General features: G+C 42.5%; 1 protein-coding gene across 4 annotated transcripts in view; it reads right to left on the reverse strand.

Moving 5' to 3' along the window:
- The window catches only part of LOC125447799 (cadherin-12-like), a 646,081-nt gene that overhangs the window by 157,000 nt on the left and 462,378 nt on the right, over positions 1 to 26,703 (reverse strand). For all 4 annotated transcript variants that reach the window (XM_059641207.1, XM_059641199.1, XM_059641205.1 and 1 more), the window contains exon 5: positions 23,394 to 23,561. In XM_059641207.1, coding sequence (XP_059497190.1) covers positions 23,394 to 23,561 — 168 coding nt within the window. The remainder of the gene's footprint in view (positions 1 to 23,393; positions 23,562 to 26,703) is intronic.

Consider the following 26,703-nt stretch of genomic DNA (forward strand, 5'->3'; position numbering starts at 1 on the left):
TACTGATAACTTATTCAAAAGATAATGTTGGACTTGAAGCACCCCGAGCTCACTGACACAGCTCTATCACATTGTATCATCAGGGACATATGAGTCTATGCTGGAATTAATGACAGAATTGAAATGACAAAGCCAAAGGACGATGAGGTCCCCGTGCTTTTCTAAAGACCGCTAATTAATGAGAGATATGTTGCCAAATAGGGAATAGGTTTAAAACCTTCTGTATTACCTGAGCTATTTCCTCTTTACTAATCAGTACAATTTCAGCATCAGCAAATTTCAAAAGGATAATGAGGGCACTCAGTCGCAAAACATGAACAATTATTTCAAGAATAGAAGTTTTAGATTGAAAGTAAGGAGCTATTTTGGAAACAAGAGGATCCAAGAGATTGAAAGCAATATTTTTCCTCAAGAAATAAGAAAACAACAATCTAAGTAATCATACACTAATGAGAACATTGCTTAAGATTTAATTAAAGAAATGTCATTAATAATTAAATATCAGTAAACATACACCGAGATATGTGGGTTATTCAAGATCAACCCACATACATTAGTAGAGAGAAAGTTCTGCAGAATTTGAGTTAACTCTAATCTTTCAGAACTTTCATATAAGGCTTTCTCGGAAATTTCCTAGTCCCTCGTTATAACTTTCAAGGAAAATGAAAGAATGGTATAAAAGCAGAGAATGCTGGAGAAACTCAGCAGGTCTAGCAGCATCCTTTGAAAAAGAAATAAAGTTAACATTTTGAGTCCAGTATGACTCTTTTCATATCAGACTCCATGTGTTACCTCTGTTTCTTTCTCTACAGATGTTTGCCAGTCCTGCTGAGTATCCCCAGCACTTTCTGTTTTGTTTTAATTCAGTTATCAGCATCTGCAGTTTTCCACTTTTATTTCCAAGAACTGTATTCTTGGTTGTTTTTATTTCTTTATTCATTCACAGGATGAGAATGTCACCAGCATTTATTGCCCATCCCTAATTGCCCAGAGGGCAGTTAAGAGTCAACCGCATTGCTGTGGGTCTGGAGTTACATATAGGCCAGGCCAGGTAAAGATGGCAGCTTCTTTTCCTAAAGGACATTAGTGAACCAGATGGGTTTTTCCAACAAATGACAATGACTTCATGGTCATCATTCGACTCATAATTCCAGATATTTTTTATTGAATTCAAATTTCACCATCTGCCATGGTGGGATTTGAACCTCGGTCCCCTGAAAATTATCTTGGTCTCTGGATTAACAGTCCAAGATAATACCACTGGTTGTGTTCAGAGTTTGCCCGTAATTTTCTCTGCAGTTACAGTACTAGATTGGGACAGACAGTGTAAGAACCATAGTTTATGCTAATACAGTGAAGGTTGAGATCATTGTGTTCAGCTGCCAGACACTAACCTTTCTTCCTACCATCATCTCCATTCACTACCCAACCTTTCCTTCAGATTAAGCCTGGCTATTGCTGATCTGGTGTCTACAGGGGCATTGAACATGAGCCCCACACCTACCCATTACATACAGTCAGATTCTATTCATAGTTCCACAAGGGTTTCCCTGAGACTTCGATTCCCTTTTTGCCCTGTTAGCCTCAATAAAAGTTGCTGATAAGACTCTAAAGATTTTTATCATCTCCTTAACAGTAGGTGTCTCTGTCCTTTCAAAAGTCACCTCAAGTGAAATGTTCTGTTACGAAGTTGGGGACAGTAGTTGTGGATTGGGAGGCAGGATGTTAGAATTTGGTAAATCTAAAGTATTTATGTTTATAAAATCATAAAAGACAAAGTAGAATATGTTCTCTTTAAAAAAAAATGCGCTTTTTCTGGACTTGGAGATTTTAAAAATGTCTGTAGGCAGCTTGTGTGTTTGCAGATGCATAGGGCTCCTGAATTATAACATTTGTAACAAAAGGCTGGATGGTTAGCAGGCCAAACCACATTTTATTTTGTTATCAAGGCAACAAGTTTGAATTTAGCTAATTAATTTAAACCAGACACTTGGATAAATAAAAAAAAATTAAATTTAAATTTGATGGTATTGAAAACATATGACCAATGCTATAGTAAGAAAATGATATTGTCACCAAGGGTATAAAAGACCAGGGTAGTCACAAAATTGGCAGCGAGCGAACTGCCAAATGCGAAGAGATCAGCTCGAAGGGAAAGCATCATTTAAATAAAGGTACTTAGGCACTCTTAGCTAATATTCCTAACAGAAGAATTTGATGAAGAAGGCATTCCTGACTGAAGATCAATGGAACAGACACAGAACATTCTGGAAAATGGAACCTTGCAGTAATTTTGAGAGCTTTAGTTCTACTATTTTTTTCTTTAAATTTTGGTTTATACAGATGTGAATGATATTTATTGGAACAACATACCATTAGAATTTTGTTTTGTTTGGGGATAGCTAGTACTTAGAGGGGAGTTGTTCAGGTTGTTACTCCTTCAGTTAACTTGTTCACTGATAGCGTTAGATAAATAAATTGTTACTTGTTGATTATAGAGTGAGTGTCAGGGGTTTATTTCATTTAACCACTCTGTTATGACAGATTGAGAGTGAGACACAGGTTATACCACTTTTCATACTTCTTTTAACAGATTCTAGGGTGAGGTGAGCATCTCTGGGTGTTATGGATATAGTTATCAGAGGGTGGTTACCGTCCGCTATATAACAGATTAGGAGCTCAGGACTGGGATTTGGATGGATTTGGACAGATTTGTACAGATTAGGTTTATGAAAAGTCCCAGCAGATTTAAGCAGACTTGGGGACTAGTGTGCGAGATATTTAAATAAAATTTAATTTAGAAGTGAAAAATCTGTGTAATTTGGGTTGCTTGTTGTTAGTTATATCAAAAATGCTGTAATGGCTCTTTCAGACACTGAGTTTTCTGGAGGTGGAAGATATGGTTATGGGGGTTTTACAAAAGGTGAGTGAGGAAAAGCTGATAGAATTGGCAGACAGGCTGGAGTTGGGGTAGCCTTTACCTGTGGGAAAAGAAGAGGTAATTATAGCAAGAGCTTGACATTTAAATTTGCTGGAAAGGCCACTGGAAGCTGGAAATGGCTAGAATTCAATTGCAGTTGAAGCAGCTTGAACAGGAAAGGGAGCTATTAGAATGATGGTTATAAGCAGAGGAAAGAGAAAAAGAAAAAAAGAGAGAAGAAAGGGAGAAAGAGGAAGAAAGGAAGAAAAGAGAGAAAAGAAAAAAAGAGAGAAGAAAGGGAGAAAGAGGAAGAAAGGAAGAAAAGAGCGAAAAGAAAAAAAGAGAGAAGAAAGGGAGAAAGCAACAGAGCTTGAGCATTAGAGGTTGTAAATTAGAGGATAATTGACTTAAAAAGATGGAGATGAAGGTCGAAGATAGGTTTAATGAGGAGGAGACTGATGATGAGCAAATCTATCGTAGTCAAAGATCTGGTAGGGATATATACAAATATGGCAAAACTTACAAAAATTTGATGAATAAGATGTAGAAGGCTTTTTCATTTCCTTTGAGAAATTGGCTAAACAGATGAACAGATCGAGACTGTGAGGGTAATGAAAATTCAGACCAAGTTGGTAGGAAGGGCAAGTGAGGCATTTGAAGCACTATAAGAAGAGATATCAGGAGATTATGAAGAAATAAAACAGACTATTTGGAGTGCCTACAAATTGGTACCAGAAGCAAATAGACAATGGTTCAGAAATATAAGAAAGGGATCAGGCTTATATCGAGTTTGAAAAAATTAAACAGAGCAACTTCAATAGGTGGCTGAGAGCATTAAAGATGGAAAAGAAACACATCAGGATGTTAGAAAGATTATTCTGCTGGAGGCATCTAAAACCTCACTTCCAGAAGTGCTAGGAATCCAACTCGAGAAACAGAAAGTTAAAACAGTGACGAGTGCTGCAGAATGGTGCAGAAATGGTACGTTAGTGCATAATCAAACTCTACGTTCCAACAGCAATTTCATTCCATGATCAATAGAATTTGGAAAAGTGGAAGATCTTTCAATGAAAAGCAAAAAGGAGATCACGCTGGGAAGAGATGACTACAGGTGAAAATAGAAACCCAAAAGGGTGATAGAGAGATGAAAGACATCAGGTGCTTTCACTGTAATAAGGGGGGACACACAAAGTCACAACGCCTGTGGTTTAAGAAAGTCACTGGGATAAAGGGTGTGGTAAAAGAGATTAAACCATTGTGATTAGTTGAGATAGTGAAGGAAATCCCAAGAGAATTCGAGGAGCTGTAGAAGAGTACACAGCCTAGTCGTGGGCTGGATAGTAACACAGTGCCTGATTTTTTTCAAAGATCTCACCTGCGAGGGTGAGATTTCCTCAGGTAGAACAGGAAAACTTGGTAAAGAAGTTAAAATATTGAGAGATAAAGGAGCTACTCAGTCTCTAATAGTAAGAGATGAAAATATTTGCACTGCCTCTGAAATGTTGCGCGAGGGATCATCTATGGAATAAATGGAGAGAGGATTAGTGTTCCCCTATGTAAAATGTGGCTGGAAAGTCTAATCACGAATGAGGAAGTGACAGAGGGAGTGACTGAAAGAATGGCTATTCCAGGGACACAGTTTGTCCTTGGAAACAACCTAGCCAGATCAAAGGTGGGAGTGATGCCCCTTGTAGTGGAGAAGCCGATAGAAAACCAGGGAACTGAAGAGTTTGAAGGAAAATACGCTGGAATTTTTCTAGAGTGAGTAGTGGCAAGATCCCGCAGCCATAAGCTAAAACAAGAAGGAAAAACAAAACACAAAGACGAAGGAGTTGAGGTCCAGGTCACTGAGAATGTTTTTGATGAGATGGTAAAGGAAAAACCAAAGCAGTTTGAGGATCAGGCAGAGGTGTTTAGTCCCGGAAGATTACCAGACTTGTAACAGTAGGATAAGACGATAAAGGATTTATATCATAAAGTCTACCCTGAAAAGGGATCAGAATGTATTCCAGAATCTTATTACCCAGAAGTGGAGACCTTTGCAGGTTAGTGCAGATGAGAAATAGGTGGAGGTTCACCAGATTGTGTCACTGGTAGCATTTGGCAGGAAGCATTGTGGGTAGCACATGGGTTACCTGTTGGAGGTCATCCAGGAGTGAGGGAGACTCGGGCTAACATACAGAAACATCTCTTTTGGCCTGGGTTATGTAAGAACGTGGTTGAATTTTGCCGTACCTGTCAAACGTGTCAGATGGTAGGAAAGCCACAGGCTGTAATAAAACCAGCTCCTTCGATACCAATTCTCATATTTGAAGAACCTTTCACACAGGCTATGACTGATTGGGTAGGTCCTCTCCCTAAAACCAAAAGTGAAAAGCAGCATTTGCTAACCATAATGGATGTGTCTACCGCATTTCCGGAGGCAATTCCATTACGGAATGTCAAGGCAAGAAAGGTTGTGGAAAAGTTGCTTGTTTTCTTTACCAGTTATGGACTGCCCAGGGAGATTCAGTCAGAATAAGGGTCTACTTTTATTGCCAAACTATTGAAAGAGGTCACGGATAGCTTAGGCATCAAACACTTTAAATCAAGTGCTAACCATCCTGAATCCCGGGGAGTATTGGAAACGTGTCATCAGACCCTAAAGACAATGCTGAGGGCTTAATGCCAGGATTATTTAATGATTGGGATAAAGCTATCCCATTTATATCATTGGCTATTACAGATGCTCCAAATGAATCGACTCAGTTTACTCCATTTGAATTAATGTCTGTACATGAAGAACGGTGACCATTAAAATTAATTCAGGAAAAGTTGATACATCTAAAGTCAGAGACCTCACAGTTGGATTATGTACCTGAGGTGAGAGAAGGATTAAACAGAGTGGGTGAATTAGGAGATGACATCTGATGGTGACACGGCATTTAATGAAGTAAGATTCAGATAAGAAATTTAAAATTCATACGTTTGCCTGTGTAAGGATAAAAAATTAGTGCAGGTACCAGTGGTGGGAGATCCCTTCAAAGCAAGGTTTAAGCAAGATTGAGAAGAAGTTGAGTCAGGTGAATTATCTGGTAAAAGTGCCAGATAGGGAAAAAAAATTGGGTATGTTATATGAACATGCTGAAACATTATTATGACAGGGAAAGGGAACTGAAGAAACAGGTATTAGTAACTGCCACTCAGAGTGAGGAATCAAATTCAGATGGTTTGGATTTTGATGTGCATCAGAATAAACTGAATAATGAGGAAGTCCTTAAAGAATGGGATACGGTAGTGAGCTATCTGTGCCAAGAACAGAGAGCTGAATTGAAAGACTTGTTACAATGTTATAACAACATATGTAGAAATAGAATGGGGAGGACTAATGCCACAGTACATGAGGTTGACATAGGGAATGCTGTTCTAATTAAAAAAACCCACAGGTTTAATCCTCTCAAAGCAGCACACATTTAGAAGCAAGTGTAAGTGATGCTCCAAGAAGACATTACAGAGATAAGTAATGTCTCTGGAGCTCACAGAGACTGGAACTCACCAATCATCTTGGTTTACAAACCTGATGGTAGTCAACGATTCTCCTCAGATTGTTGGAAGGTCAATGTCGTGACCTAATCTGACTCATACCAATTCCACAGCTGGAGAACTGTGTGGAAAAGTAGGACAAGCCACTTACATTACAAAGTTGGACTTACTTTGCAGTTACTGGTAAGTACCTTTGTCAGAGAAAATGAAAGAAGTTTCTGCTTTTGTAATCGCAAATGGGCTGTGTTAATTTGAGATAATTCCCTTTGGGATGAGAAAATGCACCAGCCACTTTTCAAAGACGTATGAACAGAGTTGTTTCAGGATTGACTGATTGTGATGTAGTGATCTTTAGCCGCTCATGGTAGGATCACATAGAGCATTTGACAGAGCTCTTTGAGACACTATGAAAGACAAAGTTAGTCACAAACTTGACAAAAACAAAATTTGTGAAGGTGGAAGTGACATTCTTAGTGGGCAACATTGGACATGGACGGTCCTTGGATGGTGACAGCCAGCACAAGGGGACATAGCTTGAAATTGAGAGGTGATAGATATAGGACAAATGTCAGAGGTAGGCTTTTCACTCAGAAAGTAGTAAGGGGAAGGAACGCCCTGCCTAAAACCACAGTAGACTTGCCAACTTGAAGGGCATTTAAATGGTCATTGGATAAACGTACGGACAATAATGAAATATTGTAGGTTAGATGGGCTTCAGATTGGTTTCACAGGTCGGCGCAGCATCGAGGGCTGAAGTGCCTGTACTGCACTGTAATGTTCTATGCTCTATGTTCTATCGAGGAATTTCCAAGACCATCCTTGAAGAAGGAATTGCTACGATTTTTAGGATTGAGTGGATTCTACATGAAATTTGCACCAAACTTTAGTAGTGTGGTGATATCACTGACAGATTTGTTAAAAACGAATATGAAATTTCAGTGGACAGAATAATGTTTGGCGGCATTTGAGAATTTAAAAGCAGTGTTGATCACCAAACCTGTTTCAGTCACGTCAAATTTCTTGAAACCCTTTAAGGTCACCTTTGACACAAGCAATGTAGAGATTGGAACTGTGTTGTTACATGGGGATGATTGTGGAATTGAAAAGCCAATCAGTTATTCTTCAAAGAAACTCAATATCCAACAGAAAAAAAAAATTAATTTAATCATTGAAAAAGAGTTAGTGAGTTTGGTAATATTTACTTTGCAAACAATGCATCAGAGATAGTTCTGTGTACCGATCATACCCTTTGACATTTTAGGACAAGAACGCCAGATTATTTTGTTGGAGTCCTTTGTTACAAGCATTTAACTTACAGATTGTACATGTTGCAGGTCATGAAAATGTTATTGCGGAAGCATTCTTGCAGATTTAAAAGAAAAATGTGTATATAAGATAGAAACCTTAGGGTTCAATGTTATACGTATATAAAATTAGTATGAAATGTGTAACTCTAGATTAATGAATAATGCATCTACTAATATAAGGGCATTAAGATTTAAAAAATAGTGAAGCTATCTTTCCATAATGATGGTTTCTTCCTTTTCTTAAGGTGGGGAGTTGCAAAGTTGAGCAGAGAAGTTGTGGATTGGAAGGCAAGATATTAGAATTTGGTGTTTATAAAGTATTGATGTTTATAAAATGATAAGCAGAGAAAACAGTGTGCGGTCCCTCTGAAAGATGATGTGCTATTTCTAGGCTTGGAGATTAAAAAGAAAAAAATCTGTAGGCAGCTTGTGCATTTGCAGATGCACACAGCACATGAATTGTAACATTTGTACCAAAAGGCTGGGTGGTTAGCAAGCCACGCTGCAGTTTTGTTTTGTAATCAAGACAAGTTTGAATTTAGCCAATTAATTTGAACTCGGCACTTAGATACTCAAAACCGATGAAATTTAAATATGATGATTTTGACCACATTGGAGCAATTCTATTATAAGAAATTGATGTGTCATCAAGAGCATAAAATATGGGGACAGTTGCAAAATCAGCAGAGGGCGAACTACCCTCTGTTAAGAGATCAACTCTCTCAGCTCTTAGAGAAAACATCTAAATAAAGGTGCCATGGCAATCTTACTTAATATTCCTGACAGAAGAATTCAATAGAGAAAGCATTTTTGATAGAAGGTCAACAGAGAAGACACAGAACATTCTGGAAGACATAATCTGGCCGTCATTTTGAGAAACTAAGTTCTGTTACTTTTTCAATTTTGATTTATGTAAATGGGCTTTGTATCTATTGGATCAGCATACCATTAGAATTTTGTTTTATTTGGGAATAGTTAGTAGTTAGAGGAGAGTTGTTCGGTCTATTAATAGTTCAGTTAATTTGTTCACTGTTAGAGTTGGATAAATAAATTGTTACTTGTTGCTGAAAGAGTGAGTATCAAGTGTTTAGTTCATTTCTCCACTTCTTTATAACATATTGGGGGTAAGAAGCAGGTTGAACTACTTTTCACACTTCTTTTAATAGAGTGGGGTGAGCATCTCTGGGTGTTTCAATTTTAGATATCTGCGGGTGATTGCCCTCCACTTTATAACAACTCTTTATTTCATCTCCACACAATGAAAGTGAATTCCACTGGGAGTTATGATTGCATATTTAAATGAGTCATTTCCAGCAAAATGGATGGGGAGAACTTTCTTCACTTGGCACAGATTCACAACCTCACCAACACATTACCAACTACATTTCATCACAACCCACAAAAGTACGCTGTGCACTTCTGATCTGAACTTGTTTCATCACATTCTGAATTGGCTTCAGTGAAATCCCAAACCAGAAATCCAAAGTTGCTTAGACTGACATCTCTAAAAGTCAGAAACCCAATAAAAATGTTCAACATTTTTCTTCTCAAGTAACTATTACAAGTCAAGTTAGAGACAGTAAAGAGGATGTATAGACGTAAAAGACCAGAGCATTATTCATGTAATGAAACAGCATACAGCATTGCAGTAGATCACATATGCCAAATAGGCTGAACAATCCTAACGGGGGAAATGTAATAAATCTGCATGTTCTGTGTGAGATAAATGATCCATCAATTGGCCAGCCTAGTCCACTGACATTTTCTCATCAATCTGTTCACAGATGTCATTATGCACCTCTGCAGCAGGTGGGATTTGAACCCAGGCCTCCTTGTTCTAATGTACAGATTAATGGCAATATCATGATCAGATGATCAAAATGAATCCATATAATCAGACATCTAGACCCATAATTAGTTAAGTATCGCCTGTTTAATTCAGAATTGATATAAGCTAGAATTTTCAAATATCAAATTGAGTAAAATGTATTTTGCCTATGCCAAGCACTTGTTCCTTGGCAAATCATCCAACCTATCCAAGAAAATATCTGTTAATGAAATTTCTTTCCATGACCCATCACACATAGTTACTAAGAGAACTGTGTTTTTTTTTCGATGGAAAACAATTGACCGGTATTAGCCTGAGATCTACATCCCAACAGATACAGCAGCAAGATAAAGTGCATTTTACACAGCTGGAGATTTCAAACAGATCTGCAGTTCTGTACCAAACTGCAATCGTTGTAATCAAACTGCATGTGAAGAGAAGAACTGTCATGAATTAATCAACATGACATTTGAAAGGTTCAATATTCAAAGCCATTTTAGTGATTGGTTTTATTGAAGGAAGATAGCACCATGTTGTGATAAGTAGTAGAACATTTATTAAATAAAGTTTCAAAATGTGGGCCTGCATTAAATAAAGACTTTGTGAGGAATCAAATACTGGATTTCCTCCACTGTTATGTTCATTATTTATAATATAATTGAAACTGAACTTGGTATTTATGCCAACAATTTAGCATGAATTATACATTATTAAATAAGGTCTCCTCTTGTTAATATAACATTATTGCAACTACCTACACCAAGCGGAACAAATTCAGTTCCAGCTAATTGTGGATCAAATCCTCCTACTTCCAAATATAAGAAATCAATAAATGGAGTCATCAATGATGCTATCAAGTTTCACTCATTCCATAATAACTCACTGATGTTCAGTTGGTTTTAACCAACTCCATTTGTCTCCAGCCTACACTTTCACCTTGGTCCAAGCATAGGCACAAGCAATGAATTCCAAGTGAGGTGTGAGGTGTGAGATTGACATCATGTCAGCACGTGACCAAGTATGGCACAAAGGAATCCCAACAATCGGATGATATTGAAGAACAAAAGGAAAACTCCTCATTGATCGGAGCTTGAGGAAAACCATTCATCTCTTACCTCACTGCAAGAATTCGTCTCAATAAGGTCTGAGTCCGGCCATTTTTAACATCTTGGGGTTCACCACCGACTGGAAACTAAACTGCAACAACTATATACATGCCATGGGTTCACTGACAGGTCACTGGTTGCTATACCATTCATTACTAATTAACAAGTCCCAGTATCATCGCCATTAATTTGGCATTTGACAATTTGAATCAACATTTCCTGATGGTTATGGTCAGCATTGGACTGGTTGGGCTGAAGAGTCTGTTTCCATGGTGTATGACTCTATAAGTCGATAAATGTACCTTCTATTCAAGTTAGTTATCCACTTGCTGTTGCGCTTATCCCTTGAAGTGAAATATATTTGTAAAAAGGATAAAAAATTCAAGCTTAACATTGTTCTAACTCGGTCCAATGGGAAATCACTATCACTTTTTTTTTGTAATTCTCTTGTGAACAAACAAGACATTCAAAAAATCTTGCTCTGATCACCAGAGGCTAAAGGTAATTTCCATGCCCAATCATGGAAAATGAATCAGTCATCCAATCATCAGGTAGAGATATCTGTGTGATATTCCTTCTCTATACAGCCAGTTATATGTCTAGTGCATAAATTACAAATGAGCAATCCATCTTGAAATATTATGGAGAATATTCGCCAGTGCAATTTCTCACACACATTTAATTGGAGTGGGAGGTTTTCGCTTACTCATTGCCATTATTAAGTTTTCAGTTGTAATAATTTGCTAGATTTTTAAAAATGTCAGTGCCATTTTCCATGGCCAGAAAATTGCCATGTTTATTGGCGAACTCACTGGGAGTAAATTCATTCTCATATTTTTTCCCAGATTTCTCTCTTTGCATTTGTCGCTTTCCTTGAAGCACCCGCTCATATAGTAGCTCTGGTGTGTCAGATATCCTTCACAGGGTTGGCCATACAACCATTTTATTGTGTGTTTCAACATGGATATGGTTTTCATTGATTTATTAATGGATTGTTAGCATCATCGATGAGCCCAACATTTGTTACCCATCCCTTTATGCTCTTGAACTGAATGGCTTATTGGACTATTTCAGAAGGCAGCTAAGAGCCAATACAGGAGAAGTGATATGGTCTTAGTGCTGTTAGCATTAAACTATTAATCCAGAGATCCCAGTTATTATCTGGGGACCTGGGTTCAAATCACACCATGCCAGATGGTGGAATTTGAAATCAATAAAACATATCTGGTATTAAGAGTCTAATGATAATCATGAAACTGTTGTCCAGTGTTTGGAGGAAAAACCCATCTGGTTTACAGTTCCTCTTCAGGGAAGGAAATGTCATCTGACTTGGTCTGGTGTACCTGTGATGCCAGACCCATAGCAATGTGATTGACTCATAACTGCCCTCTAGGCAGTAAGGAATGGGCAAAAAGTGCCGTCCTAGCGAGTGATGCCCAGATCCTGTGCTTTAATAAAACAAAGCAGATTACAATACTGTGTGGATCTGGATCTGGAGTTACACATACACCAGACCCGGTAAAGATAGAAGATTTCTGTCCCTAAAGACCAGTTTTTAGATTTTCCTGATCAATCTGTTCAGAAATACATGCCTTTGGAGCAAGTGGAGTTTGAATCCAGGTCTCCTAGCCTAGACATAAGTATCACTGCACCAGAAGTATACCAGAGATGGGTTTTCATGACTACATAACTGCCACCAGGCCAGCTATTTTAACTCAAGACTTTCCATTATTGCTTTAAATTTCACTGTCTGCTGTGGGATTCTTACCTACATCCCTGAATATTGCTCTTTGCTCCTGGATTACTAGTCCAATGACATGACTTTTACTCATGACTCCGTCTGCCCATTATGTGTATCACTGCACCTTATGACTTCAAACTGATGTCTTCCCCTTTCTATCAGAGATAATGGGAACTGCAGATGCTGGAGAATCCAAGATAACAAAATGTGAGGCTGGATGAACACAGCAGGCCAAGCAGCATCTCAGGAACACAAAAGCTGACGTTTCGGGCCTAGACCCTTCACCAGAGAGGGAGATAGGGAGAGGGAACTGGAATAAATAGGGAGAGAGGGGGAGGCGGACCGAAGATGGAGAGAAAAGAAGATACGTGGAGAGGAGAGTATAGTTGGGGAGGTAGGGAGGGGATAGGTCAGTCCAGGGAAGACGGACAGATCAAGGAGGTGGGATGAGGTTAGTAGGTAGGAAATGGAGGTGCGGCATGGGGTGGGAGGAAGGGATGGGTAGAGGAAGAACAGGTTAGGAAGGCAGAGACAGGCTGGACTGGTTTTGGGATGCAGTGGGTGGAGGGGAAGAGCCGGGCTGGTTGTGTGATGCAGTGGGGGGAGGGGAAGAACTGGGCTGGTTTTGGAATACAGTGGGGGAAGGGGAGATTTTGAAGCTGGTGAAGTCCACATTGATACCATTAGGCTGCAGGGTTCCCAAGCAGAATATGAGTTGCTGTTCCTGCACCCTTCGGGTGGCATCATTGTTGCACTGCAGGAGGCCCATGATGGACATGTCTTCTCCGTTCGGTTCACAATAAACAACTGCACATCCCAGTCGCGAACCATTTCAACTCCCCCTCCCATTCTTTAGATGACATTTAGATGACATAAAACTGTGACAAAATATGAGTATCAGTACTGGTGACCACAAATACTATTGCATTGTCATAAAAAATCATTTTGTTCATTGTCCTCATTTAGGAATCTGCCATCTTTACCAGTATTTGTTTTATTTATGTCTCCAGGCCCACAGTAAGGGCTGACTCCCAACTGAGTAACAAAGTGATCTCAAAAACTATGACCAAAGGCAACAAACATCAGGCTTCCCAGTGATTCCTGCACCCGCTATGTGAATACGGTAGAGATGCACTAATGTAAACTGCAGTTTGGGAGCTAACCCCTTTATTAGTGTTTGCTGCATCCACTCCCTTCCAAGTCTGATGTATCCACTGCTTTCCCTGATTTCCTTCGTTTAACCAACTTAAATAATGAACCACACTTGGAAAAATCATGATCTGTAAATCTCAGCATAAACTACACATAAGCCATGAGCAAAAGCTGAGCATGAGCAGTGTACAAATTTTTTATCATTTGAGGATACAAAGGCTCCTTGAATGATAACTTTGTGTTCTTTATTCAAATAATTCACAAGAATTGTTGAAGAGGGTTTTTATGAATTATGAACTGCCTTACTTCTCTGTAAATGAGAATCGATACTTGGGTAATGGCACCAGGCACTCAGAAATGAGAGGAGTCTTTTTGACACATAGATCCAAGGGCACTACTTCACCATTAATCCTAAAATAATGTTCAAAGTGAGTTCTAGGTATTCAACTTCTGGTTCGACATTTACCAGTCCAATTTATTATTGTCAGATAAGAACAGCAGGTCAGGCACGAAACAACAAAGCCTTTTGAAGAATCAAAGTATATTATTAGAATATACTATGCAATCAAAATGATCATCCAGAGGAGTCTTTGTGTCTGCAAAGAATAGAGAATTTCGACACTAGCTAATACCAGAGGCCACGTGCTTTTTTGGTGTATTGCAGTGATCAGGAAGATTGCAAGTGAGGTTTAGGATTTTTCCCAATTTAATTCAGGACAATAGAGAAAGCAGTAAATCCACAAATATTTGCCACCACCTCTTTCAATTTACTCCCAGCTTCTTATTGATGGTGCATAGCCGAAGCAAAAATCTCCACAGAGGTTATCTTGGTTCATCTCTGAAATGGGAACACTGTTTGCGATGCACAATTACCCAGTTCCTGTTGTGTGCTAAATAGGCTGCGCAACAACTTCCTGTTATCTGTAAATTATATTGCTCTGTTTCTGCTACCAGGTTTTACTGCAGTCTTCCTTCACTATGCATTAGTAATGGAGGAGGGAAATATTGTCAGCAACTTGCTCTTCTGAAAGCCGATTGTCATCATTTAAAGGCTATTGCCGGTGTTGGGAGTCACTGTGCAACAGGATCTGACCCGGGAAAGAGAGGTCAGTGACCTATTAAGGGAAAGAGAAGAATTTCCTGGATTTTTGGACACATATTAAAGGTCTTGCTGAAGGAGATGTTGAAAGTTAACAGAGACAGGTCGCTGTTTCTGACCAGCGTGGGCATGATGGGCCAAAGGGCCTTTGCCTGTGCTGTAGATCTCAATGACTCAATGGTATATTGCCTATCCTTAGTTGAGCAGGAGGCTATCCATATACACATTGAGTTGGCAGTGAAAAGAGGTAACTGTGGGGATAACTGGCAGGAGTGCAAAGCACAGGCCAATGTACGGAAGTCATTCACTGGATTGAAGCGAGAGGTTAAGATTAGTGAGTGTACTAACATCTGACATCGGACCCTAGCAGCAGAAACATAGACCCACTGTCATACAACATCAGTGCAATCCATTGATGCTCAGGCAGCCCAGTTGCAAAGGGGCTTTTCGGATATTTCAGCGTTCCTTCAATCATATTAGTTTTCATGCCTCTGTGAAGTGTGAATATCACAACTAAAATCCGCACTTGTTGTCTGGTATGATTCCACCTGATGTTACTGCTGGATAAGTCAAATCTCACAACAATATCTGAGTTTTGTTTTATTTTTCATTTAATGCAATGGCCTTTCACTGAAACATAAGCACATCGGGTGGCAGATTTGGTATTTCAAATAAAACAGAAGAAATTTATCACTCTAAAAAAGAATAAACAAACCAAGATGTTTACATGTATACTGAACTATCACGTGAAACTCCCTCCCTATTGGCATCATGGGCCTATCTACAGCACATGGAAAACTGCAGTTCAAGAAGGCAGCTCACCACCACCTTCTTGAGGGCAGCTAGAGGTGGTCTATAAATGCTGACTCTTCTGAAGAACTGACTGGAATTGCTAACTCTGTTTCTCTTGTCACAGATGCTGCAAGACCTGCTGAGTTTCTCCAGCATTCTCTGAGTTGGTTGTATTAAGTTGACTTAACTGCCTCTTCTCAGTTCAGATCCTGTGGGATGTGAACATTTTTACTTGAACACTCAAACAACTGAGAGCTTCAAATTCTTCAGTCCTTTAATAGTCTGCAGAGTTCTGACAAAACATTCTTTGGAGATTTTTTTTTCGAACTACAACCCTTATGCTGAGATAACTCAATATTTTGACTGCACTGAGAACCATCTCCCTCTTCTGAGCGAAGCTATGTTTGAGCTCAGTGAACTGAACCCAAAACGCGTTCCATTTCTGGTTTTATTTTTAAAAAATCCATCATTGATTATTCTGAACATAAAAGCAAGCTAATACATTTTAATGCTTTCTGTCTCTGCCGTAAAACTCCACCATACAAAAAATCTTCCCTAACATCTCCCAAGGCTCTTCGGCCATCTTCTCTTTGACACATGCTGATTTAAAATAATGTTTCTAAAAAGCCGACCTAGTTAATTATTAAATCCCTTGTCCCAACCCCAGCCCCAACCCCAATCCTATACTTCACTAGTTTAAAATATAAACTCATAAAAAAGTATATATATTCATATATATTATAAATACACACCTTTCATCACACATGCTATTGCTAATTTTTCTTGAAGTAACTGCATCTCTTGACAATTTCAATGGGTTGTTGAGAGGCAAACACATTGTTGTGGGTCCACAGTCATGTGCAGGCCAGACGACATAAGGACAATAGGTTTCCTTCCCTAAAGATTGACTGAACCTGACGGGTTCTTTCACAATAATTAATATCACTTTCACAGTCACGATCAATGAGGCCAGCTGTTCATTCCAAATTTAATAACTGCATTTACATTCCACCATGGAGGGATCAGCACCTTTGTCCCATATTCTTCCCTGGGCCTGAACATAACTCGGGCATAAAATGTGAAGCAACCAAAACTGGGCAGATTATTTGCAGTACATCTTGAAACTTTCAAATGGTATGAAAATAAAGTTCCCAAAGCAAGTATAATGACAGCAACAGCCATCAGAGACATTCACCAAAAAAGCTGTAAAAGATTAAGAGAGAAATTGCTGAAGCATGGAACTTCAAAATGGCATCAAATCAGTGTTTGACCAATGGTTCAAACTACAGGGGTCTCACCTACAAACTTATGATAAACAGAGATTTTTGATGGCTTAGGATGCCCTCAGAGAACCCAATTTTCTGACAGAATAAAATGTGAGGCTGGATGAACACAGCAGGCCCAGCAGCATTCTCAGGAGCACAAAAGCTGACGTTTCGGGCCTAGACCCTTCATCAGAGAGGGGGATGGGGTGAGGGTTCTGGAATAAATAGGGAGAGAGGGGGAGGCGGACCGAAGATGGAGAGAAAAGAAGATAGGTGGAGAGGAGAGTATAGGTGGGGAGGTAGGGAGGGGATAGGTCAGTCCAGGGAAGACGGACAGGTCAAGGAGGTGGGATGAGGTTAGTAGGTAGGAGATGGAGGTGCGGCTTGGGGTGGGAGGAAGGGATAGGTGAGAGGAAGAACAGGTTAGGGAGGCAGAGACAGGTTGGACTGGTTTTGGGATGCAGTGGGTGGAGGGGAAGAGCTGGGCTGGTTGTGTGGTGCAGTGGGGGGAGGAGACAAACTGGGCTGGTTTAGGGATGCGGTGGGGGAAGGGGAGATTTTGAAGCTGGTGAAGTTCACATTGATACCATTGGGCTGCTGGGTTCCCAAGCGGAATATGAGTTGCTGTTCCTGCACTCTTCGGGTGGCATCATTGTGGCACTGCAGGAGGCCCATGATGGACATGTCATCTAAAGAATGGGAGGGGGAGTGGAAATGGTTTGCGACTGGGAGGTGCAGTTGTTTATTGCGAACCGAGCGGAGGTGTTCTGCAAAGCGGTCCCCAAGCCTCTGCTTGGTTTCCCCAATGTAGAGAAAGCCACACCGGGTACAGTGGATGCAGTATACCACATTGGCAGATGTGCAGGTGAACCTCTGCTTAATATGGAAAGTCATCTTGGGGCCTGGGATAGGGGTGAGGGAGGAGGTGTGGGGGCAAGTGTAGCATTTCCTGTGGTTGCAGGGGAAGGTGCCGGGTGTGGTAGGGTTGGAGGGCAGTGTGGTGCGAACAAGGGTGTCACAGAGAGAGTGGTCTCTCCGGAAAGCAGACAGGGGTGGGGATGGGAAAATGTCTTGGGTGGTGGGGTCGGATTGTAGATGGCGGAAGTGTCGGAGGATGATGCGTTGTATCCGGAGGTTGGTGGGGTGGTGTGTGAGAATGAGGGGGATCCTCTTTGGGCGGTTGTGGCAGGGGCGGGATGTGAGGGATGTGTTGCGGGAAATGCGGGAGACGCGGTCAAGGGCGTTCTCGACCACTGTGGGGGGAAAGTTGCAGTCCTTGAAGAACTTGGACATCTGGGATGTGTGGGAGTGGAATGCCTCATCGTGGGAGCAGATGCGGCGGAGGCGGAGGAATTGGGAATAGGGGATGGAATTTTTGCAGGAGGGTGGGTGGGACAAGGTGTTTTCTAGGTAGCTGTGGGAGTCGGTGGGCTTGAAATGGACATCCCGCCCACGGCCGATGCCGACGGAACCCCGCCCACGGCCGACACCGACAGAACCCTGCCCATGGCCGACGACCTTATTGCTCCGCCCACAACCTCCACAGCCAGCAACCCCAGAGAAGACAGCCATACTGAACCCTGCCGCATCTTCACCATCCCCCCAGACTCCCCACTAACTGAGGCCGAACGGTCAGTCCTTAGTAAGGTGCTCACCTTTGTCCCCCTACAACCACACATCAACGAATACCAGTCACGATTGGACATAGAACAGTTTTTCCGCCACCTTCACCTCCACGCCTATATCTTCAACCGGGAACCTAACCCTCCCTCCACTGACCCCTTCACCCGCTTCCAACACAAGTCCTCCTCCTGGACACCACCCCCAGGCCTCCTACCCTCCCTCGACCTCTTTATCTCCAACTGCCGTTGAGACATTAACCGCCTCAACCTCTCCACCCCTCTCACCCACTCCAACCTCTCCCCTGCAGAACAGGCAGCCCTCCGCTCCCTCCGCTCCAACCACAACCTCACCATGAAACCCGCAGACAAGGGTGGCGCAGTGGTAGTATGGTGCACTGACCTCTACATCGCCGAGGCCAAACGCCAACTCTCCGACACCACCCCCTACCGCCCCCTCGATCATGACCCCACACCCGCGCACCAAACCATCATCTCCAACACCATTCATGACCTCATCACCTCAGGGGACCTCCCACCCACAGCCTCCAACCTCATTGTTCCCCAAGCCTGCAAGGCCCGTTTCTATCTCCTTCCCAAAATCCACAAACCTGCCTGCCCTGGTCGACCCATCGTCTCAGCCTGCTCCTGCCCCACCGAACTCATCTCCACCTATCTGGACTCAATTTTCTCCCCTTTGGTCCAGGAACACCCTACCTACGTCCGTGACACCACCCACGCCCACCACCTCCTCCAGGACTTCCAATTCCCTGTCCCCCAACACCTCATTTTCACCATGGACATCCAGTCCCTATACACCTGCATTCCGCATGCAGATGGCCTCAAGGCCCTCCGCTTCTTCCTGTCCCGTAGGCCTGACCAGTCCCCCTCCACCGACACCCTCATCCGCCTCGCCGAACTCGTCCTCACCCTCAACAACTTCTCTTTCGATTCCTCCCACTTCCTACAGACTAAGGGGGTGGCCATGGGCACCCGCATGGGCCCCAGCTATGCCTGCCTCTTTGTAGGTTACGTGGAACAGTCCCTCTTCCGCACCTACACAGGCCCCAAACCCCACCTCTTCCTCCGTTACATTGATGACTGTATCGGCGCCGCCTCTTGCTCCCCAGAGGAGCTCGAACAGTTCATCCACTTCACCAACACCTTCCACCCCAACCTTCAGTTCACCTGGGCCATCTCTGGCACATCCCTCACCTTCCTGGATCTCTCAGTCTCCATCTCAGGCAACCAGCTTGTAACTGATGTCCATTTCAAGCACACCGACTCCCACAGCTACCTAGAATACACCTCCTCCCACCCACCCTCCTGCAAAAATTCCATCCCCTATTCCCAATTCCTCCGCCTCCGCTGCATCTGCTCCCAGGATGAGGCATTCCACTCCCGCACATCCCAGATGTCCAAGTTCTTCAAGGACCGCAAATTTTCCCCCACAGTGGTCGAGAACGCCCTTGGCCACGTCTCCTGCAATTCCCGCAACACATCCCTCACAACCCGCCCTTGCCACAACCGCCCAAAGAGGATCCCCCTCGTTCTCACACACCACCCCACCAAGCTCCGGATACAACGCATCATCCTCCGACACTTCCGCCATCTACAATCCAACCCCACCACCCAAGACATTTTTCCATCTCCACCCCTGTCTGCTTTCCGGAGAGACCACTCTCTCCGTGACTCCCTTGTTAGCTCTACACTGCCCTCCAACCCCACCACACCCGGCACCTTCCCCTGCAACCGCAGGAAATGCTACACTTGCCCCCACACCTCCTCCCTCACCCCTATCCCAGGCCCCAAGATGGCTTTCCACATTAAGCAGAGGTTCACCTGCACATCTGCCAATGTAGTATACTGCATCCACTGTACCCCATGTGGCTTTCTCTACATTGGAGAAATCAAGCGGAGGCTTGGGGACCGCTTTGCAGAACACCTCTGCTCGGTTCGCAATAAACAACTGCACCTCCCTGTCGCAAACCATTTCCAGTCCCCGTCCCATTCTTAGATGACATGCCCATCATGGGCCTCCTGCAGTGCCACAATGATGCCACCCGAAGGTTGCAGGAACAGCAACTCATATTCCGCTTGGGAACCCTGCAGCCATATGGTATCAATGTGGACTTCACCAGCTTCAAAATCTCCCCTTCCCCCACCGCATCCCTAAACCAGCCCAGTTCGTCCCCTCCCCCCACTGCACCACACAACCAGCCCAGCTCTTCCCCTCCACCCACTGCATCCCAAAACCAGTCCAACCTGTCTCTGCCTCCCTAACCTGTTCTTCCTCTCACCCATCCCTTCCTCCCACCCCAAGCCGCACCTCCATCTCCTACCTACTAACCTCATCCCACCTCCTTGACCTGTCTGTCTTCCCTGGACTGACCTATCCCCTCCCTACCTCCCCACCTATACTCTCCTCTCCACCTATCTTCTTTTCTCTCCATCTTCGGTCCGCCTCCCCCTCTCTCCCTATTTATCCCAGAACCCTCACCCCATCCCCCTCTCTGATGAAGGGTCTAGGCCCGAAACGTCAGCTTTTGTGCTCCTCAGATGCTGCTGGGCCTGCTGTGTTCATCCAGCCTCATATTTTATTATCTTGGATTCTCCAGCATCTGCAGTTCCCATTATCACTGATCCAATTTTCTGACAAACTACTGTGTGTCAAAAAAAAAGTCATGCAGTAAATAGAGTGATGGAGAATAGAGGCGTACAGCACAGAAACCGACCCTTCAGTCCAACTCATCCATGCCGATCAGATTTCCTCAATAAATCTGGTCCCATTTGCCATCATTTGGCCAATATCCCTCTAAACCCTTCATATTCATATTCCCATCCAGAGGCCTTTTAAATGTTGTTATTGTACCTACCTCTAGCACTTCCTCTGGCAGCTTATTCCAAACACGCATCACCCTTTGTGTGAAAAAGTAATTCTTTAAGTCCCTTTTAAATCTTTCCCCTCCACCTTAAATGTATGCCCTCCAATTTTGGACTCCGCCACCGCAGAGAAATGGCTTAGTTTATTTACCATACCCATGCCCCTTCATGATTTTATAAACTTCTATAAGCTCACCTACCCCCCCACCCCGCCTCCAATGCTCCAAGGAAAATAGCCCCAATCTTTTCAGCCTGTCCCTATAACTCAAGTTCTTCAATCCTGGCAACATTCTTGTAAATCTTTTCTGAACTCTTTCAAGTTTCACTATGTCCTTCCTGTAGCAGTGAGACCACAACTGTATGCAGTATTACAATAGTGGCCTAACCAAAGTCCTATACAGCCTCAACATGACTTCCCAACTCCTATACTCAATGCACTGACCAATAAGGCAAGCATACCAAACACCTTCCTCACTATTCTATCTACCTGTGACTCCACTTTCAAGGAACTATGAACCTACACTCCAAGATCTCTTTGTTCGACAACACTCCCCAGGACCTTACCATTAAGTCCAGCCGTAATTTGCCTTGTCAAAATGCAGCACCCCACATTTATCTCAATTAAACTCCGTCTACTACTCCTTGACCCGTTGACCCATCTGATCAAGATACTATTGCACTCTAAGGTAACCTTCTTCACTGCCCACTACACCTCCAATTTTGGTTTCATCTGCAAACTTACTCACCATACCTCCTATGTTCACATCCAAATCATTTATATAAATGACAGAAAGCAGCGGACCCAGCCTGATCCTTGTGGTACTCCGTTGGTCATAGGCCTCTAGTCTGAAAAGCAACGCTCCACCACCACCCTCTGTCTTCTACCTTCAAGCTAGTTCTGTTTCTAAGTAGCTAGTTCTCGCTCTGTTCCGTGTGATCTGACCTTGCTAACCAGTCTACCATGAGGAGACTTATCGAACACCTTACTGAAGTCCATTTAGATCATATCCACCACTCTGCCCTCATCAATCCTCTTTGTTACTTCTTCAAAAAGCTCAATAAAGCTCATGAGATATCGTTTCCCATGCATAAACCCATGTTGATTATTCCTAATCAGTCCTTGCCTTTCCAAATACTTCAAAATCCTGTCCCTCAGAATATCCTCCAACAACTTGCCCACCACCAAAGTCAGGCTCACTGAATTGTAGTTACCTGGCTTTTCCTTACCACTTTTCTTAAATAGTGACACCATGTTAGCAAATCTCCAGCCTTTGGCATCTGGCCTGTGCCCATCAATGATACAAATATCTCAGTAAGGGGCCCAGCAATCACTTCCCCAGCTTCCCACAAAGTTTTAAGGAACACCTGATCAGGTCCCAGGGATTTATCCACCTTCATGCGCTTTAAGACGTCTAGCACCTCCTCCTCTGTATTATGGACATATTTCAAGATGTCAGTATTTACTTTCCTCACATCCTCTATCTTCCATATCCTTCTCCACAGTAAACACTGATGCAGAATATTTGTTTATTATCTTCCCCATCTTCTGCTGTTTCACACATAGGTAGCCTCGCTTTTATTTAACGGGCCCTATTCTCTCCCGAGTTACCCTCCTGTCCTTAATGTATTTGTATAATCCCTTTGAATTCTCCTTAACACGATTTGCCAAAGCTATCTCAAAAGTGTGAAATGTTAATCTTTCTATCCACAGATCACATTGACGTGAACCTGTGCAACAAAAGGAAATACAAATTGTTGGGAGTTAGTTTTGGAAAAACTGAGTATCTTTTACAAGGGAATGTGTTGTCTTTAGGTGAATCCATCACATTGTCATTGCAGTCAAACATCTTCTCCCAGTTTTCTTGCTGTAGTGTGAAATCCAGGAGCTTGTTTCTGAACCCTGTACCTTCAGCATGAAAACCAGGCGAGTGCGCCATTGGGTATTCATCAGAAATAAACCCATTACGGCACTGAAAACAAAACCTTGTAACTAGCTTCAAAAATCGCTCATCCCCAAAACTAACACAGACTTGGAAAAGATTAACCGCAACCAAAGGTTTGGCTATTTCATTCTGGTTTCTATATCATCGAAGTGTAGACCATGGGTCAAAGGGTTTTGTGTATTTTGTGAAGGGGTTGAATAAAGCAGGAGCACTTACTTTTTGCAAATCTTGGTGGATTGTCATTGACATCAGTAAGAGTGATGTTGACCATTGTAGTTCCTGCTAAGCCGCCCATTTGTCCACCCATGTCTTTGGCCTGAATGATAACTTGGTATTCTTCTTTCACTTCTCTGTCCATGTTTGATAAAGCAGTTCTGATAACACCTAAACATGGAAAACAGAGAAAATCAAATATTTGTCATGAAATTCTCTTATGTAGGTAATGCGACAAATAATACACCCACAAGACGGACTTTCACATTTGCTTTTCATTCTATGAGTTGGCACTGACCTTACTTTATGGATTTTCAACTGAAAACTATTCCAATGCCCAGGTGAGCAATGGGGTTTCAATTCTGGGGGTAATAACCAATTGGTTATCATTCCTTAATTGCGAAGAGATGTGATTTCAGGGCTGTATTTGCAGTGCAACCTTGTTTTGTCTGACTGCCTTTTAAAGCACCAATATCTGCATTCACGCAATACGTTTACCTGCCAACAAGCACTACGACACTTCAGAAAAAAAAGTTATCTAACAGAATTTGTCATTGCATAGGATGGAGCATTTCAGCGATGAAGGGAAGCTGGTTAAGCTCATGTTGTTGTTTTCTTTGGAGCAGAGAATGCTGAGTGAGGACCTGACGGTGGTGTATAAGATTATGAGGGATATGGACAGAGTGGATAGAAAGCAGCTGTTCCCTTTAGTCAAGGGGTCAAGACCAAGGGGGCACACTTTTAAAGTGAAAGGAAGGAGGTTTAGAAGGGAATTGAGGAATTTATTTTCACCCAAAAGACAGTGGCAGTCTGAAATGCACTCCCTGCGAGGACAGTCCAGGCAGGAAACTTCACAATCTTGACAAAGTACTTGATGAACTTTCGAAATGTCATTACATTGAGGGCTATGGTGCTAGTGTGGGACTGGTGTAAGCAGTAGTGCATTTTCAGTGGTACAGACATGATGGGCCAAAGGGCCTCTTCTATGGTTACATCAATTAAGGATCAAAAAGTCAGACAAAGAGCTTGGTCTTAACGAGTCTCATGAAGGAACATAAGGAGGTAGAGGGACATAAAGGATTGGGGAGAATATTCCAGAGTCTCAGAGCAGAATTTTGCTAAGATGCTGGGGGTCTTGCTGACAGAGCTGAGTAAATATTGGCATTGCCTCCTCTTGGAATCTCCACTAAATCAAATGTCAATCTGCCAATACAAGCCTTTGTTTGAATGAAGATTTCAGGGGTGGTGGTCCCACTCAGTTACAGCATTGTCAAACAAGATTACCTCACTCCACAGGACCAGGAAGTAGGCCATAGGCCTGGTGGTGGAAGAACACCCACTGGTTGCCCAGGATCACAAAGGACAACCCCAAGAAGTGGAGGGGTTTGTAGTCATGAGGAGACAGCAGGTAGAGATGTTGGAAGCAACGGCAGGCATTGGTTTACAGTGGCATCCCGTGACCTATCTCTAATGCCTTCACCTAGAACTGATTGTCATTATTTAATATAATCCCACCCTGAGGTGAGGAGCTACCCACAGAGGGTGAACTGTCAGGGCTCATCTCTTCATGACAGAATAAAAACCAAAAGAACTGCGGATACTGTAAATCAGGAACAAAAACAGAAATTGCCAGAAAAGCTCAGCAGGGCTGGCAGCATCTGTGAAGAAAAAATCAGAGTTAATGTTTTGGGTCTGGTGATCCTTCCTCAGTTCTGAGATAACACGGTGTGAAGCTGGATGAACACAGTGGGCCAAGCAGAATCAGAGGAGCAGAAAAGCTTGACGTTTCAGGTCAGGACCCTTCTTCCCAACCCGAAACATCAAGCTTTCCTGCTCCTCTGACGCTGCTTGGCCTGCTGTGTTCATCCAGCTTCACACCGTGTTATCTCAGATTCTCCAACATCATCAGTTCCTACTATCTCTTCCTCAGTTCTGTTTTTATTACTTCACGACAGGTCTGCCTGCAACTGGACTGATCCCAACGGTACTGGATGACCTCCCTGTAGTGTTCCTCAGTTGGCACTCATGGGCCTCACCTGATGGCTGGGTGGGTAGTCTGACCATGAGCCTTTCCACCAGGAAGTCAATTCCAGTGGGAACAACAGCAGGGATGTCACCACTCCTCCTAATTAAGTGCCTTTCCCATTCCCAAGCTGCCAACCCCTGGAGGGGACAGAAGATCCCGCCTTAGGAGTCAGTACACTGAGGCATGGGGCATGTGCAAGGGGCAGGATTGGAGGATCACAAAGATGTCTGAGGCTGGAGGAGGTTGTAGAGACAGAGAGAGATTGAAGGATGTGAATTTTAGAATGATGTGCGTAATGCGATATAAATGGATTCACTATACTAAACAGCGGGCTTATATTTTACCAAAGTTTGACCATCACTAGTTGCTCAATTTTACTCATTAGTAAATGGTTCAGTATAAACTGAGCACATTTCATGATGACATACAGCAAGAGTCCTGTGCCACAATGATTCAGTCCACTCCCACGAAATTGTTCACTAACATTAGAATCAAGCCCACGGCACTCAGGAGAGCATTATTCTGTGATAATACCTGACTAGGAACTTGGACTCAAATCTCAAACACAGCTGACAAATAGAGAATAGACCTCATTTGTTCAAAAAAATTGCAATAAATGGATCCCTCCTGAGTTGGAATCTCTATTTTTGCATAATCTATTTCACCGCAAGCATACTAACTTCTAATTCTTTCTACTAAATTCCTTAAGCAAAAACATATTATTTTATCAATAAGCTGAAAATCTTGTTAAATTTCTTGATCAATGACTCATTGATATTCTAATTATTGCAAGTACAATATTTGCTTCCAGTTTAAACATCTTCAAAAGAATGAGTAGCTACATTTAGATTCCTCAGTTTCCCCATCTGACCAAATTGTGAGCTCATTGATCAAATGGAATCTATTGCTTAACACAAGAAGCGAAAGACTAGAGGGGCTGTAATGTGAGAAGTATTTTTTTGACTCAGTTTACTGATTCTTCATGGTTAAATAGGATGACAGGACTGACATATGAAGTGAAAGAGTACATTCACTGGCGTTGAGGAGAATGGGGGAGGGGGAGGTGGTGGTGAATGGAATCTCATAGAAGTCTATAAAATCTAACAGGATTGGTCAGAGTAAATGCAGGAAGGATGTTCCTAGTGACCAGGGACTCTAGAAACAGGGGGTCACATTCGACGGATACAGATAAAACACTTAGGCCTGAGGTGAAGAGAAATGTCTTCACCCAGACAGTGGTGAGCCTGTGAAATTCTCCGCTGAAGAAAGCAATTGAGGTCAAAACTT

This window comes from Stegostoma tigrinum, chromosome 2, assembly GCF_030684315.1.
Source record: "Stegostoma tigrinum isolate sSteTig4 chromosome 2, sSteTig4.hap1, whole genome shotgun sequence".
NCBI lineage: Eukaryota > Metazoa > Chordata > Chondrichthyes > Orectolobiformes > Stegostomatidae > Stegostoma > Stegostoma tigrinum.